We start from the raw sequence: 17,209 nt of genomic DNA, 5'->3' as shown, positions 1-17,209 counted from the left end.
AGAGGCTAGCATAGTGGTAACTGAGTGCTTCAGAAAGCTACAGCTGCCCTTACCTTGTAAGGACTATGCCAGTCTACTGTAGAACAGTTATTTAACTGCCTCCCAAGTAGGAAGTGGCTAGCCTTGCCAGTGACACCCACAACCCATTTGTGAATGCAGGCAGTCTGGAGGGAACAGTTTAAAGGAGGATATTTGGCCATTCTGCCAAGTTGTTTCCATCAGTCAGAGTCTAACTATTAACCTTTCTGGGTCAATCTGTTGGATCTGCCTGAATCTTTGCTTGCCCCAATTTAAAGTCTCCACACTAACCCATTAGAATGTATGGATGCAATGAAGGTTTAACCTAGTGCATTAGCCCACTAGCTTAGTGTGGCTACAGTATCACATTGAAGGATTCGACTTCCCAAATAGCCTGAAGCCAATGAAAATGGTGCAGAATGCTCTTACAAAGAAAACAAGTTGCAGGTGGAGTTTGTTCTGTTTATTCAAATGTTCAGTAGCATCTTGATTTTACAAGATAAATCACAGCTAGAAGCAGGAGGCTGCTGACTACAGCAATACCAACAGCTAGTAACACTACCCGTGACAGCTTCCAGTGGGCTCCTGGGGAGAGAAAAAAAACAACATCTTCAGGAAGGGTGACAGGGTTCAGAAATTCCACTCCTCTCCAGGAAGTGGACTCAAATCTTGCTAGGAGCGAGTTTCATAGAACCCTCCCAAATAGCAAGGCATCAGCTAAAGCCACTAGTATCTTAGTTTAAACCCTCCTCCAAATGGGCTTTACTAAGAGTTATTGACCTGCTGAATTGAAGTGGAAGTTGTACTGACTTTGCTAGTGGAGCATGCTTCTCACTTACCAGTGGTCTCATTTGGAGACTGGCTCACTCGAGTCAGGATGTTGATAGGCCCAGAGGATACAGCACCATGGAACTCTCTAGTTGAGTGAGTGATCGTGTGGCCTGGGTGAGAGAGAGAAGTGACCCAAGTTAGGAAATCTTGAATATGAGCAGCTAATACCATCCAGATGTTACCTTAAAAACCCAGGAAGGATCCATTTGACTGAACTATGAGGGAGTGATCAATGGTCCAGATCCTGGATACAGCCAAACCAGATGTTCTAAGTGTTTGGGAAAATCCCATGACATGCAGGGCAGACTCCTACCTGACATCTATCCAGGCTCTGGATAGAATGATTAGATTCCTGCTAGTGTGGAAACAGGCCCTTTGGCCCAACCAGTCCACACCAACCCTCTGAAGAGTACCCCACCCAGACCCATTTCCCTGACTATGGCAGGTAACACTATGGGCAATTTAGCAAGGCCAATTCACCCTAACCTACACACCTTTGGACTGTGGGAGGAAAGCCATGGGGAGAATGGCATCTGGAGTTTACCCAGGGACTGGAATGGAACCTGGTGCTGTGAGGCAGTGCTCGCCACTGAGCCACCCCCAGAGTCAAGTACATCACTGCCTGCTATCAGGATGGAAGCTGGTGCCATGCTGCCATCTTGAGTGCCCATTCAGGAGGGACTAAGTACTATGGCATTACCCATTTCTATTCAAGCACTGACTCCATGTGTGAAGACATTGCAAAATCACCTCAATACATTCCAAATATAGCAATTCAGTTGCTAGTTGATATCTGGTAGCTTACCTCCTCTCTTGCTAGGAGAACATGTCCTTCTACAAAGGGAATCTGGATTGCTCAAGTCACAAATTGCTACATTGCAGTGGAAATACACCTAGCAGGAAGTAAGGAGGAGAGAGAGAGGTCATTGACTAAGTCAACTACACCTCAGTAGCTTAGCTGACTGGTCTAATGCTTACCAGACCCTCCAATCCACCAGAGTTATTGGAGACAAGGGTCTTGACTTCAAACCTCTTCAGAGAGAAAGGGTTCTCCACATCCTTAGTAAGGACAGGGTGAAAGGTACTGGTGTAGGTCTCCATGTGGTTTGCACAGCTAGAGGGGAAAGTAAATCTGAGTGCAAGATGAAAACTAAAAATACCTTCACCCCAAATGAAGGAGTCCTTTACCAGACAGCCATGGAGTCAGGAGGATTGGGAAGAGGATTAAAAGGTCAAGTTAATCTGGAGAAGGTTTGAGGTATGTGGGCTAGGATCAAACAGGTGGGATTGGTTTAGTTTATGGTCCAACCAGTTCATGCTGAACAAGGGTCTGTTAGTGCTGGATGACCAGAGTGGATCTGGTTGGTTGGAGGCCAAGTTTATCGTTCTGAAGCCTCATGAGCAGATCAGGGGTGGTTCTTCACATTTGAAGATAGGTCAACCTTATGGAGTGGTGTTACCTTGGAGAAAATGACCCATTAAGTTTAAGGGAGTTAGATTTCAGGGCTGTTTAAGAGATGGACCAAAAATCAGTTCAGGTTAGAGAGTAGCCCCACATCCCATTTTTAAAAAGCTCTGCTTAAGAGGTGATCAGTTTATGACCACTTCTGTGTTGGCCAGTTTAAATTAGGTCACATTCTGGTTAGTTCTTTAACAGCATGCTACTGACCATCTGAAGGGTTAAGAGTTGTCCTGGAGACAGGTTACTGAGGACCTGTGCTGTTTGCAGGAAGCCATTGCACTTGCCAATTTGAAACAAACCACTTGGATGAGTGCAGCCAGCTCCAGTCCAGGATTGAGTTTTAATTTAGGTTTAGCTTTAGTGGAGGGTTAAAATGCTCCATTAAAGATGGAGCTCTGTTGGATTAGAGACATTTTCCTGATTGGTTTGGGATGTTATATTGGAACAGTATAATAGTACCCATTTCTGTTGGGTCCCCCAATTGAATTTAGTTCCTTTAAGCAAAAAACTAGTCCTTTTTCTTGAAATAATGTAATTTGATTAATCCAATTCTACATGTGGAACACAGCACTGCACACTACTTTTAAGCCAAGGGCTGCCTTAAAGTAAGGTATTTGGTCCCCAACAAGAGTTTGGGAATAGCCAGTTTTAACTGATTAGTGTTGATCACTTACCCATCCACAATGATATCCCACTGTGGCTGTCCAGCCAGCTCCTCAGATGGAGTGGCCCAGCAGTTTTCCAAGAACAATTCAACATTGGGATCCTGGTTATATAGCTCAATCTCAAAATAGAGTGGTTGATTCAAGTGGACAGGCACTGGGTAGTCTTCATCCTTGTAGAAGGTAGTGTAGGACAAGTCTGGCAAGAAGAGATCATGGAAGTCAGGAGTGGTCTGAAATACACCTTCAAGGGCAAATGGAGACCTACTGGGATCAAGGTGGGCCTAGAATCCATTACAGACAGCTGTGACAGTAATATTGACTTGTTTCTAGAGGGATTGAAGAGTATCATTTTGCTGCAGTTGTACAAGGTGTTGGTGAGGCCACACCAAGAACAGCATGCAATTCTGGTCTTGACCTGACCAAGGATATTGGTACTGCCTCCAAAGTCAATGAGGTTCACTAGGTTGACTTGAGAATGAGGGGGGGGGGGTTTACCCCTGAGAAGGGAGATGGAGCCACCTGGGATTGTACTGAGAATCAATCGGGGGGGGGGGGGGGGAATCTAGAAAGTTAAGGGATGAGGGGCAGGTGAGTGGTTTCTGCTAGTGGGCAATGAGGAGGAGACTTTGCCTCAAGATGGAGGTGTAGGTTTAGGAATGGACTACTTGTTGGGAAAGGCAGTCCATGGAATTCTCCACCCAAGGAAAGGCAGCTTCACTAAAATCCATTCAGACAGTTGAGTTTTTGCCTGGCAGGGGAAGAGCTATGGAGGTAATGCAAGTAGGAGGAGGAGCTGAGATAGTTAGATCAGCCAGGTTCTTTAGTGGTGGCTCAGGCCAAGCGGCCTACTCCTATGAAACCGATCATGAGCAGCTGAACTTACTCCATTTAGTATTATATGGAGATACAAGGGAAGGTTAGTGATTGCATTGACATTTTGTACAAATACCTCGTGCCAGCCTTGCATGCAGATTCAGACCATTCCTCTCTTCAGCTGAAAAAGGGAAAAAACCGTGTCATTGGATCTGTACGTGTTCAAACCCAAATTAAATTGGAGAGAGATCATTGCTTACTCTTCAGTGTCTGTCTGACCAGTGACACACTATCAGGCAGTTGGAATCCCATGGGGATATGGCCAAACCGTGCTTGGATGGTCAGAGTCTCATTGATTGGGTAGCGACACAGAATAGTCAACCTAGAGAGATGAGAGATGCTGTTATCCTCCTTCTGGAGGAGATGCTTTAGCTGTTACATCACTAGTCTGTGCCCCCATTTTAAAATGGAGGAAGCGCACCCCAGACAAGGGCAGCTCAGGTTGTCAGGAATCCTACCTGTAGTCAGGATCTCTGGTTATTATGGGGATGTCAATTGGGATGGCTTCTCTCAGGTAAGAGATCTCATTCTCATAGATGAGAAAGTCATTTGTGATCTGGTAAAGAGACCAAAGAAGTTAAGTCAGAGCAAACATACACATTGCAGAGTGCGCATTAGAAATGAGGGGACTCATGGGATTCAGGCAGGTTTGGTTGAAAGTTGGTGGGGGCTGGGGAGTGAATTTTAAATAAAGTATCACTACCACAATGACAAAGCTACATAACCGGGAGGGAAAAGCAGACAGCTGTGACTGAGCCAAGGTGAAGGAGCAAGTGCTGAATAGAAATAACACTAGGAGTGACTCAATTGTCAAGGTGCAACTATTAAAAGGAGCACTGGACTAGAAGTGCTCCAGAAAAGTATAACTTCTTGCTTTATCTAGGCCTCTAGATAAAGAATCCAAGCTTGGGTCAGTTAGTGTTACTATCCAGTTAACTGTGGGTTCACTTCCCAGTTAAAGCAAGTTTGCCACAAGTTCTGCCAGTGACTTCACTCAAGGCATGGTGCCATGATCTCGTGTAAGATGGCTGCCTTGACCAACCCATGATCCTCTGGGACTGAATTTTAGTCCCGAGTGTAGCATTTAATTTTTCCACTGCATAAAAAGCAGTGGACTCTTCAATGAGCCACTTATGAATAGGATGGGCTCCATTTTAGGGTTGGAGGCCTTCTGGCTATTCAGTCATAGCTGCCTTGATGAGGACAAAAGCTGGCTTATTATTTACCCTTCCAATGGTTCCACAGGAGTTGATATCAAACACAAAGAGTGCCTTCATTGCATTGTGTTCTTTGGGTCCACATTTGGGATCTTTCAGCACAAGCTTAGAGAGATCAATCTCTGGGAGGGTGACTGATGGCTTGACGGTGATGGCCACAGTACCATTCTGGAAACACACTGCAAAACACCAGATTGACAAGTTGGAGTCAGTCAAGTAACAGACCGGACTAATAGACAGAGACTAGGTGTTTTCACACCCCCCTGATATGTTTATATCCAATTTGTTTGGATGAAGTTAAACCAGACCCTTCATGTTACCAACATTTTTGTAGGAATCTAAATTGGACAAGTCTAACATTACAGCAACATCCTGCAAGCCACAATAGAGGCAGCTTTCAGTCTGATGGCATCAGCTTTTAGTTTAGCCAAGAGGCTGAGTGACCTCCTGTAAGCTCCCCCAAAGCTCAGCCAACTTACCCAGCACTTCCTTCTCAGGGATGGAGAAGTTACATTGGACTATGAAACTGCTGTAGACCTTCAGTGTCTGGTTGTCCTTCAGACTGAAGGAAATCCTGGCTTGCAATTCGTGCAGAGAGACTTCCTGCAGGGCGAGCACAGTTGAGAGAGAATTAGACAGAAACTGGTACCAGTGACAGCCATGCCAGCATAGGTAACTCGAAATGGAAGCATTAGATTACCTCGTAGACAACTCCCGGAGAATGGAAGGGGACTTCCAAGGAGAAGTGTGTACCATTCTCCAAGGCCATGTAACCATAGCTCTGAGCGAGCTCATAGGTCAGGGGCTCATCAGCTACATAAGGAAGCCAGTAGTGATCCAGATCACCATGTTGCAGGAGCAGGTAGAGGGTATCATTAAGACAGTGTCCCTTCATGACTGGCAGCACTGAAAGAGATAAGATACTAGAATGTTATCAGGATGATGGAGGATGTTTGTCAGTTGCAATAATCTGCTTATTGGGCAGTTGAACAGTTGGCTTGTTGCCATGGGTCTGGAGCTGGGCAAGGGCTGGTAGAATTCCTTCTTGGAAGGAAGCCAGGAGGGTGCCAAACAATAGTTTAAATTCACTGAACTAGGACAGATTAGAGGTAAACTTCAGCCAGGATTGGAATCTGGAGTTCAGCTGTGCTACAGACTAGCAAATATTACTAACTCAGCCAGAACCTGCAAGATCGGGGATTGTTCTGTCATTGCTCCAATACTGAATTGGAAGAATTTGCTATTGACTTGAACCTGATATTGGAATTAGGTTTGGTTTTAGGGATTAATTGTGGGAATAGTCATGACCAAAGACACTGACTAAGTAGACAAGGATCTAATCCATTTAGATGAGAGGGGAAGTGGATGATACATGGGGTATTGTGGTTTAAATCAGCTTCTACTTGCTGTTTCCCTGCAGTAGAGCTTTGACCAAGCTAGAGCTAAATAGGGAAGCGACCCACATTCTGGAGATAGGGAGGTGACTGATCAGCCAGTATCAGAGTCCTGGAGATTGTTCATTGTATTGTATTTGTAACCAGGACCTTGGGAAAACTCAGTCTATGGTATAAAGTGAGGGAGTAACAATACTCACCAACATCATGCACATCAACTGTTATTACCACTGGTGTTGCAAAGGTAACATTGTCTGGTATTGTAGCAAAGTTCAATGTCATGTTCATTGTATATCTTCTGATGTCATCATACAGGTACTAGAAGGAATGTTAATACAGGACTAGTGTTAGAATCTTAGACCTATGGCAGGGTGGAAAGATAAAACAGGCCAATGTTGAAGGAAAAAAAAATCACATTTGATCAGTTGCTGTTGGAGATGTGTGCTCTGGATAAAGAATGGGGCAGAGAGAGAATATACTGGTGATCTAGAAAGATTAAATGAAATGTTAACTTAGTTGGCTGATGACCAGCTGCATGCAGCTGGTCAGGTGTTAGGAGGGCCAGAAAAGGTTTGTTCACTTGGACAGTGGTAGTTAGTGCCACAAGGATCAGAGTTGGGGCCTTAAATGGAGGTGGATTTAGGGACATGTCCAAGTCTGCTAGACAGTTGACAAGCACAGGTCAAAGGAAGATTAGTCTGAAGATCTAGAAAAGAGATAATTGTATTTTACTGCATCTGGAATAGAATGGAGATATTGGAGCTTGGGTGTGGCAGGGTTGTTTTAACTAGGAGTTGAAAGTTAGTGCAGGATATAGTATGAGATGGAGGCCATCCTTCAAATGTAGCTCACCCTGGGCTACGAGCCAAACATCTCAGCAAGCAGCTTAGTTTCCCATAAAGTTTTAAGTCGGGGGGTAGCATGGTAACTCAGGGGACTAGCACTGCTACCTCAGAAGCAGATTGGATCCAAGCCTCATGCAACTGTCCATGTGGAGTTTGTGCATGGGGTCTTGATTTCAGTTGAGGTAAGGTTATGTTGGGGTGCTGTACCATGCAACTTTACTGCAGTAAAAAAAGTGTGATGAAAAAGGATTGTATCAAAGTTGGAGAAAAAGCAAGAACCATGATTTTTGATATGCTGTAAGAACATGGACATTGGAAGATACCTGCTGTTTTATGAATGGGGCCCCAACATCTGCCACTACAATGAAGTCCATGGTATCGTTAGGATAATAGGTTGGGTAAATGTTGTAGCCATGTTTCTTCATGTCATTGACAGAGAGATTCTTGCCTGCCACTGTAATGGACACCAACTCCACATCAGGAAGGAATGGCCCCACTGAGATGTTGAAGTGTTGCTTAGGATGAGTAGCGTCAGTATCTAGAAAGAATACTGAATATCAGTCATGCATGCCATTAAGTATTCATTCAATTTGTTCAAACAACCTGAACTTGGAGGGACAAGTGTTCCATTAGGAGGCAGCTATGCTGGAGCAGCAGGCTGTTGGGGCAAAGGGGTGAAGATAAAGATGGGCCCAACCCCATCAGCACAAGGATGCTATTTAGTCAGTTTTTAAATCAATACTGACAACTGGGGTCAGCTTTTGATACACCAAATCATTTTTTCCCCAGCCTCAGATGCTCAAACAGGCCAGAGTGTTCTCAGAGGCCTAGGGTCCTGATCCAGCGTTCAACCAGGAATGAAGAGACCACAGGCTGCTAGTGACAGTTGGTTCAGGAATTCAAGTACCTCTAGCTTAAAGAACAAGCCTAAACCCTTAGCACTGCAGTTTGAAAAAAGGTGCTCTCACCAATGAGATGTAGAATCTTGGGGATGAAGGGAGTCGATACCAGGCGATACACCCTGTGCTGGGTCAGTTCCTGTAGGTGGTCTAGCCACTGGTGTTCCAGAAGCAAGTAGATACTGTAGATGATCCCATAGGTGTTATTGATTGCATGACTCTGCAAGGAGAGAGACACAAGGAGATGAGGCCCTTAGCCATGCATTAGTTAATCCAAGTCTTAGCCAGCGTGTTGTGAAAGGAACTCGTTGGTGGAGTTAAAGTGGTATTAATCTTACCAGTGGTAAGATGACCAATATACAATTGAAAGGAGACTGATACCAAGGTGCAAATAAAGTTAGCGCAAGCAGAGTGATTAGTTTGCTTTGTCATGGGGTTGATCCATTGACAGATGAGATGGCACAAAGCCTATAAACAAGGCCCTTTAGCCCAACAAGTTGACAATTCTACTTTGAACTAATGCGGTTTACTGAACAGCATGTCATTCTTCCTTGGAGTCTAATCTTGTCCTTGCCTGGGGGCAGGACAAGTTGACAGTTTCACTTCCATTTGATTACTGCAGTTTGGAGATGGTTGGCACTTGCTAGAAGTGCCGATTCTCTCATACCTTGAGAACTCTGATCTGACTGCAATTTAGCTCAAGGGTCATTGTAGGTGACAAATCTACAAGAGGAAAATCTGGTCATGCTTGGTAACAGGCCCTTGAAGGCCGTCTATTAACTTAGTTGATTAGACAATTAACTGGAGTAGATTTAGTTTAAAAAAATTCAGCCACATGGATGTAGGTCTGAATGACAATTGCCTCAGTGTAGTCTAGCTATTGCTATATAACTGCTGCTCAGTGTTTAACAGTTGGGAATAAAAGTTCTTATTTCTAGAGGCCACATACCTTGCTCCAGCCTCCCACTGCTCCAACTGGGACAGCAATGGCAATGACAGAAGCATTGATATGAAGGTCATAACCTCTTCTCTGAAGAGTCTCATCATCAAGGAGTTTCCCTTCTACACCCATGGTGATCATGTCAGCAGTGATATTGGCAGGGAATACCAATGGCTCCAAAACCCTGGGTGTAGGCCAAACCAGCCTGTCGTCTTTTAAGATGCCAGGGCCTAAGGAAGGGAGGGAGGTTCAGAGACACAAGTTACCAACTTGTCAGAATTGACCTTGAAAATAACCAAGTCATGAGTAGACCTGCATGGAGGGTCAAACACTGCACTTGTGCTGAGTTAGGCACCACAAGTTTAAAATGTGGGTTAAACTTACCAACTGGACAAGCAGTAGAGCTGTCAACTAACAGGATCAGCCACCTTTGCTTGTAGAATACTGTTGCTTTAATGCTTTCAACTGGCATGTTGTCAATCTTAGGAGAGACAACAAGGAATTAGAAGCTTTGTACAAACTTCAGGAAGTTTTGCATCTTTTAGATCAAGGCCTATTACTTGCAACATTGAGACTGCAGCAAGGGTTTAACCCCAGGAGCAGCTTACATCTCAAAAGCTAAATTCATATCTTTAAATTGGAGGCAAAGTTTATTATGTGACTGGCTCTGCCTAAAAGAGGTAGGCTGAGAGTGGGGTAAAGAAGTGGCAGATGGGATAGAGAGGTTACAGAGTCATGGAGTAGACCAATTTAAAATTGATGAAGGCTTCAGAAAAAAAAAAAGTGAGAAGCCCGGAGGGACATGAGTCCTGGTTCAGGATTCTCTTCAGGTTCATGGGCAAGTTCTGTTGGCAGTTACGACAAACTTATTTCCCCCCAGAAGGACTAGCATACAAAGAACAGAGGTGTACTGTGGAGGCTGTATAAGGCTCCAAGTAGAATGCCTTGAGCCATTTGGGCCCCCCATATCTAGGAGAGATGGGACAGTATTGCAGGGTTCCTGGGGAGGTTTACACAGAATTGATCCTGGGATGACTGACTGGTCATTTAAGTCAGTGAGGAATCTGGGCTTGTACTCAGTTTATAGAATGGAAAGGACTTGAACTTAGACTGGATATGGCAGACTAAAGACTTGTGAAAACAGGCCCTTTGGCCCAATCAGTCCACACTGACCCTCCAAAGAGGGACCCACCCAGACCCATTTCCCTCTGACTAATGCACCTATGGCAAATTGACCATGCTAAATTGCCCTGACCAGCACATCTTTGGACTGAGGAAAGCTGAGCACCCAGAGGAAACCCACAGACATGGAGAATGTGCAGAGTTTGCACAGTCATGAGATATTCTCAGCTACTAATGGGATCATGACCTGGGGGCATAATGTCAGGCAGAGGACAATCCTTTAGTAAAAACAATGACTGCAGATGCTGGAAACCAGATTCTGGATCAGTGGTGCTGGAAGAGCACAGCAATTCAGGCAGCATCCGAGGACAGGCAAAAATCGACGTTTCGGGCAAAAGCCCTTCATCAGGAATAAAGGCAGAGAGCCTGAAGCGTGGAGAGATAAGCTAGAGGAGAGTGGGGGTGGGGAGAGAGTGGCATAGAGTACAATAGGTCAGTGGGGAAGGAGATGAAGGTGATAGGTCAGGGAGGAGAGGGTGGAGTGGATAGGTGGAAAAGGAGCTGGGCATTGCTGTGCTCTTCCAGCACCACTGATCCACAATCCTTTAGTAGGCATTTCTTCACCCAGAAAAGGCTGCTAGAGGCCATGTCACCCCATGAGTTCAATTTATACTTATGACAATGATTCAATTAGAAATAGGATCAGTGTTTACAGCAAGCTAGAGATAGAGAAAAAAGCTGTGATCACAAGACAGAACCAGTTCAGTGGGCTGAATGGCCAAACCTAGCTCATCTTATACTTAAGTTTGTGTAAAGTGTTGAAAGAGCTGAAGTGTAACTAGTTCTGAGAAGTTTGGCCAAGTTACTTTACTCCAGGGGAGTAACAGGACAGTGGGACTGTTGCCCATCCAACTGGGAATGGGCATCATTTGTGTCAAGTGCCATTTAAAAACCAGAGACCGGTGGGACAACAATCACCTACCATTATGATGCTGGATTCAGTGGAATTGTAAGGGGCACGGAACACAACACGAGAGGCGGTGGTGTTAACTCCATAGCCAAGGGAGTGGGCTTCTGTGGTGGTCATGGTCTTCAGCTGCAGATTCTCCCCTTCACCCATTTGGAATACAATCTGCCACACTGAGGTTATAGCCTCTTGAGCCTGGAACAAAATTCTCACATTAGTCTCAACTGACTTCCATTTTTAGACTTGAAAATTTCAACTCCATTAGTTTTGGCTCCTATTTGATTGTGGAAAGGCTAGCAAAGTGCAAGAGCTGAGCCATTTATGAACACAATTACTGGGTCGGAGTCTGTCAGCAATCTGGACACCAGGGCATCCATGGTGCTCCAGTGCATTAGAGTTTGGCATTGTCACAGCCATCTGATGGAGGTTAAATTACAACTGGAGTTGTAAATACTTCACCTTCAAGAAAGGTGAGGGTCTTAATTACTCATGAGGAAAGTCAATGCAAAGGTCCTTTACTGGCTGAAGTATGTATGGGGGGGGGGGGGGGGGACATGCATTCAAGAGCAATGTGTTTGTCTTAATCCATGGACAGTCATATTGCAGAAGGGGCCTATAGACTAAAGTGCGCTAACCTTAATTTCTGGGACTGAGCTAGGTACAACATTGGTGACTCTGGCTCTAAGTTTGAAACAGCAGAAATAAGGGATGGAAGATTAAAATTACAGGTCACTTGTGCATTTTACTAGCACAAGTCAGCTATTAACAACTCAATGTGGTTCAGATGATGAATTTTCTACAGATTGGGTGGACAGTGATTTTCTATAGCACAAGGTTGCAGAAAAACACAGCTTATCTTGTAAGATTCTGTAGCTTTAATTGTGCCCATGCAAAACCTTGCAACTGGTCAATATTTAAAGCAAATATACTTAGTCAGCAAGGGCAGGCACAACGTTCACATTTTCCATTAGAGGAAAATAACAGGAAACTTACTGCTGGAATAACTGCTTCCCAATCCTCAGTTTCCATTTGCTCTTCGGCAATACCAGGAAACAACCTCCTAACGGAGACCTGTTGAAACAGAATTGGTTTGTGTGTAGATGAGTAATCGTTCAGGTCAAGGGTGAACAATTGAGGGGCAAGTTGAAGAGCTTGCCTTTAGTTATAAGGCAGTATCTTCAGATAGATATTAGTTTGGATTGCCTCCCAAGAATTCTAACAAGCAATTCAGTGAAAGATTCAAGTGCATGGACAGATGCTTAGGGTCATTGAGCAGGATTAGTGGGATTGTTTAGGAACAATGCAAGTTGAGAGCTCTTTCTAAGGAAGGATGCCAGAGGATCAGATGTTAGATCAAAGTTCAAACACCAAGACTGTAGTCATCCCTAAACCAGTTCAGGTGGACCACCACCACTCCATTGGGCTTGGAAGTGGACAATGAATGCTGCCAAGCCATAAACACCCACATTGGAGTTAAATAGTGAGGGGGGAGAAAAAGCCCAAGTTCTCTAACCCATTGGTTAGAGGCCAATTGATGCTATGGTTTGCATAGAGAGGGCAGTTAACTCAGGCTAATCCCACAATGTCTTACCTCCATGTAGTTTTCTTCACAAACTATTTCTCTTGAACTCCAGTGATAACCAAGTCCGCAGGTCATTGAGAAAGTGTAAGTGGAGAAGTGATGAGGAATGAACTGGTTCTCAACACTCAAATGCATGGTTAAGGCAAAGGTGTCATCATTCTGAAATGAGAGGTGTTTCATGATGCTCAGTAAAACTGGACGATCTTGCTTGAAAAAAAAAAGGCCAATTTGGTAGCTTAAATGGTCTGCAAGATGGCATAACACCTATAGTGGCTAACCAAGTTACTACAGAGAGTAGAGGGCAGGACAGACAGCACCAAGTTTTAATTTTAAAACTGGCCAGGTCTTGGAGTCTGAAGTGGAAACAAAGTAAACTTGGAGGACATGAACTTTAGGAAAAACCTGTAAGGTCAGTTAAGGGCCAGTGCAGATATTGCAACTGAAAGAGTAGGAGGAGATTTGATGTGTGACAAGCCCTTGACTTAAGAGCACCAAGTGAGTCACTACTGTTAGGGAGTGAACTAGTCACTCAATCCAACCATTCAATATTAGAGTAATGCTGGAAAAGTGCAGGTCAAGGTGACAAGCAGGAAACTAGATGTTTCAGGCCAAAGCCCATTAGGCCCAGTCCCCAGCATCTACACTACCCACTTTTACCTTGACCAACCATTCACATGGTTGGGTTGGCTAGGCTAGCTATCCACCCTGGTTTCTTCAATAGGCAAGGTTGCTTCAACTAAGGCAAGCACACACCGTTAGGCCATCTCAACCACCACAATACACTACATTCTGCGCGAGGGATTGGACACAAGATCTAGTCTACTTTGCTAAGGGTGAACTCTTTAGTGAGGTGTACTTTTACACCACTTGCTATGTGGTTACTAGAAGTTAGAGGTGTTAGATAGCAAGGATACTCACATCATTCTGAACCAGACAGGCAAGGAATGAAACCCGGATCTCAAGATTACCCCTTTTATCGGAGGTGACAGTGAAGCCACATGTTGCTGCAAACTGTGGTGTCAGTGGGATCCGGACTAGAGATTCATCTGTTAGAGAGAGGTGTGTGTAAGTGGGATATCTGCACTAGTGAGCGATTGCAAATTAACACATTTAGGCTTAAATGCAAGATCATGTAACCCACACCATTATGGAATCATCCCACATTCTGATGAGAGAGACGACTTTAGACTTTCTCCCTGCACTGTGCATGCAAACCCCCCCCTCCAGTAACTGCTCAATCCCAGAGTGGATCGGGTATAGATGTGGCATGATCCAAACCCCCTTGGTGTAATCTGCCCGCAAGCTAGAGCTCATTCTAGCAGAGATGTTGCCTCCTTTTCAGGAGAGGTGCCTGGAGTCTAGTCCAGATGTAGGTCTAATGACCCCAAATTCCTACCTATGTAGGAGCTAACCTACATTGGTTTCTTTCAAAGTTGTTCATGGAGCCTCACTGACAAACCCAGCTTCAGGGGAACTCACCACTTGCATCAATGCTCCAGTTTCTGCCCAAGAGGAAGCTTCTTTCAATCCAGATGTAGAAGTAACGATCACGACATTCTCTTTGGACAGTTCCTTTAGGGAATAAAAGGATTGAGGAGTTTGATCAAGTCAGGCATTGGGCTGAGTCACTATACCCAGGTGTTAAGAGCAAGATCAGGGGCTGTAAGACTAGATGAACAGAGGGGTAAGAATGGTTGGTGAAAGGGTTATGGCTGATTGGCAGACCTAGGTGACCCTGGAGTACAGGGTGCCTACCTACACCTTCAAGGTTGTAGGGAGAGAGGTGGGCACTGCAGGAGAAGGAGTGTCCCCACTCCATTTAAAGCCTGTCCTCGAGGTGGCATTGCCCTTTGAGAATGGCCAGTGACAAGCAGTGCCCCTTGTTTCTTCCTGGAAGGAAGCTAGGATTTACACTCACCACTTTGTCCTACAAAGGTGACATGGGTGCTGGGAATATATATGCACTGTCTGGCTTTACTGTGGGGTTTTAGAGATTAAAAATCCACAGTTCAGGGACTCACTGAACTGGCTGGCCATAGCCAGAGAGATTAGAGCCCTAAAATATACCAGCAAGGTGACGAGATAGTGGTGCCTTTACAGTTTAAGGCAAAGTTCATTTAGCAAATCTTGAATTGAAGGATTTTTACATGCAACACCAAACTAGTGGATGTTCTTATGGCATTTAAGGATTGAACTTGCAGAGGAGCAACAAAATTCCTATGACAACCCAGTGCTCTTAGTGGAAAAGTGTGTGTCTGAACAGCACAGACAATCCAACCCTGACCCCCACCCCTTATTGTAAGGGGATCTAAATCCACTTGTAATTTAGCTGGGGAGATAAAGCCAGACCAAGCAGCAGCTGGTGTAGGCATGGGGGTGCATACTAATTCAAGCCAGAGGCTGGAATCAAACTTGGGTTCCTGGTCTTGTAAGGAACCAGTGCTAATGGCCAAGTTAGTACCACCCTGAAAGTGGGCCATTTTTAACAGCAGCAATATGGAATACAAGATAAAGGGCAGAGCAAACTGGTCACTCTCAATGGCAGGCTTGCCAGAGTACAAATAGTTGGTACCACCACCCTCAGATGAAGGGTAAGCTACATGTTTGCATGGTGACTGAAGCAGAGGGAGAGTCAGAATTTTAACTCACTGGTCAAGGGGTGATATTGTAGCTCCAAGTCAGAAAGATGGAATAGGGTTGGGAAGGAGAATGCAAGAATTTCACCTAGGCTGGTTGAAAGAGCCTTGGTAAAGAAAATTCAAGTGGTATACAACTGCCACCAGTGGCACAGTTGAAACTGGACAAGTGCCAGTTAGTGCTTTCTCTGGGATGGTGTCATGTTTAGGTTGGGGTTGCACTCTGCAAGGTAGGGTGGCATACTCCCTCAACCTCAAGGTAAGGGATGTCCACATTGTGGAGGCCACAATATTGTTGGTCATCCAAGTTACTTGCAGGGGCAATTTTAATAGTTCCCCAAATGGGGAAAGTCAGTAGGAAATGCAAGTCAAGGAATACCAAGACAAAAAAAGAAACTTCATCTGCAGTTGGTCTCAAACCAAGTTTGTTCCCCTGCAGAGTCCCTTCCAAAGGAAGCCCACTAGGTTCTGCTGCTCCCCTAAGTTTACACCTAACCAGTGACTTCACCCCCTGATGCTGCCTGGCCTGCTGTGCTCTTCCAGCTTTCTGGAGGTCTTCCCCAGACCAGCCAAAAAGCAGTTTCCACAAGGACATGGAATGCATTCCAGCTGCCACATTCTGCCCCCATGTGGATATTTTTAAAAAGCCATTAGACAGGGGAAAAAAGTTCTAAGGGGTTGGGGAAAAAAAAGCTTTTAAAGAGCATGTCTGTGAGCTTGTTTGAAGACATCTTGCTACAGATTAGCAAGCCCAGCAGGTCAGCATTCACCACAAGGGGGTTAGAAAGCAGGAACAAGGTGTCTTGTAGTTAGATAGTCCTGACCCATGCACCTAGTGTGTAGTTTTGATTCCTATGCAATAGAAAAAAGGGGATTACAATAGAGTTCATTAGATTGGTCTGCCATTCCAGGTTAGATTTCGGATCCACATTTTCAATCCCCCCCCCCCCCCCCCCCCCCCGAGAGTTGGAGAGGTAGTTTGTTGAAAGGGTAACGTCTTCCAGGCTGTTTTGGTGGGGGTGGGCTGGGCAGGCAAGAGGGAGAACCAGAGGATTACCTCAAACAAACAACAGGCCATTTTTGCCTGAGAGGAGTTTCTTCACTCAGGGCAGCGTAACTTTATACCCGAGGATTTGGGAAGTCAGTTGGATATGGCCAAGCCATAAAAGTTCCTTGAGGGGAAAAAAAAGCAAATTAAGGGATGAGAGAGTCACTGTCAGTTTAATTGACAGGTCATGACCTAATTGATGGCCACTTCACTTGTTCAGGCAATCACATGGCTCTATTTTAAACTAGAGGACACAACCAGATCAGCTCAGAATTGAGTGCTTGACACAAGTTTAGCTTGAGTATTTGAGGGGTGGAGAGTTAGAAGCTATGGAGGCAGGGGGGGGGGGGGGGGGGGGTGTTAGGTTAATTTAGGGGCAGAACTGAGATTGCCTAGAAAATAATGATTCCATGGGATTTTAGATATGGAGAAAGATATAGTATACAAGTAAGTGACCATGAAAAAAAAAGGAGTTAGATAAAAGTAAACTTGTGGATTAAAGTGCACACAGTTTAAAAACGTTTTTACAAAAACAATGATATGATTGAGAAGTCACTAGCCCCTGAAGATGCCTTGACCCAGACACTCAGCTTTACTGAGATTCCTTTTGGGAGGTTAAAGTATTCAGAGCAAGATCCAGCTTACCAGGGGGTGGGTCTGTTTTCACTTGTGTGGTAAACACTGCCAGGAGCAATATCACTCTAACAAAA

At 44.8% G+C, this 17,209-nt stretch overlaps 1 protein-coding gene across 1 annotated transcript; it reads right to left on the bottom strand.

The window, feature by feature from the left end:
- Positions 1-469: 469 nt before the first annotated feature.
- Positions 470-17,208, bottom strand: LOC122548349 (uncharacterized; the record flags this gene model as incomplete). Its single annotated transcript, XM_043686886.2, has 22 exons — positions 470-603; positions 858-959; positions 1,655-1,742; positions 1,828-1,963; positions 2,986-3,172; positions 3,926-3,970; positions 4,050-4,171; positions 4,308-4,405; positions 5,076-5,245; positions 5,546-5,669; positions 5,767-5,972; positions 6,661-6,778; positions 7,629-7,843; positions 8,274-8,424; positions 9,154-9,374; positions 9,529-9,625; positions 11,249-11,428; positions 12,227-12,304; positions 12,825-12,974; positions 13,734-13,861; positions 14,295-14,387; positions 17,145-17,208. Coding segments are annotated over 22 exons (2,883 nt in total), but the record flags the coding sequence as incomplete, so codon positions are not given.
- Between the last annotated feature and the right edge of the window lies 1 nt (position 17,209).

This window comes from Chiloscyllium plagiosum, unplaced genomic scaffold, assembly GCF_037043375.1.
Source record: "Chiloscyllium plagiosum isolate Xiang-an unplaced genomic scaffold, Cpla_swu_hap1 HiC_scaffold_44, whole genome shotgun sequence".
In the NCBI taxonomy this organism is placed as follows: domain Eukaryota; kingdom Metazoa; phylum Chordata; class Chondrichthyes; order Orectolobiformes; family Hemiscylliidae; genus Chiloscyllium; species Chiloscyllium plagiosum.
Note: the sequence above shows the minus strand (reverse complement) of the source record. Positions and strands in the feature narration are given on the sequence as shown.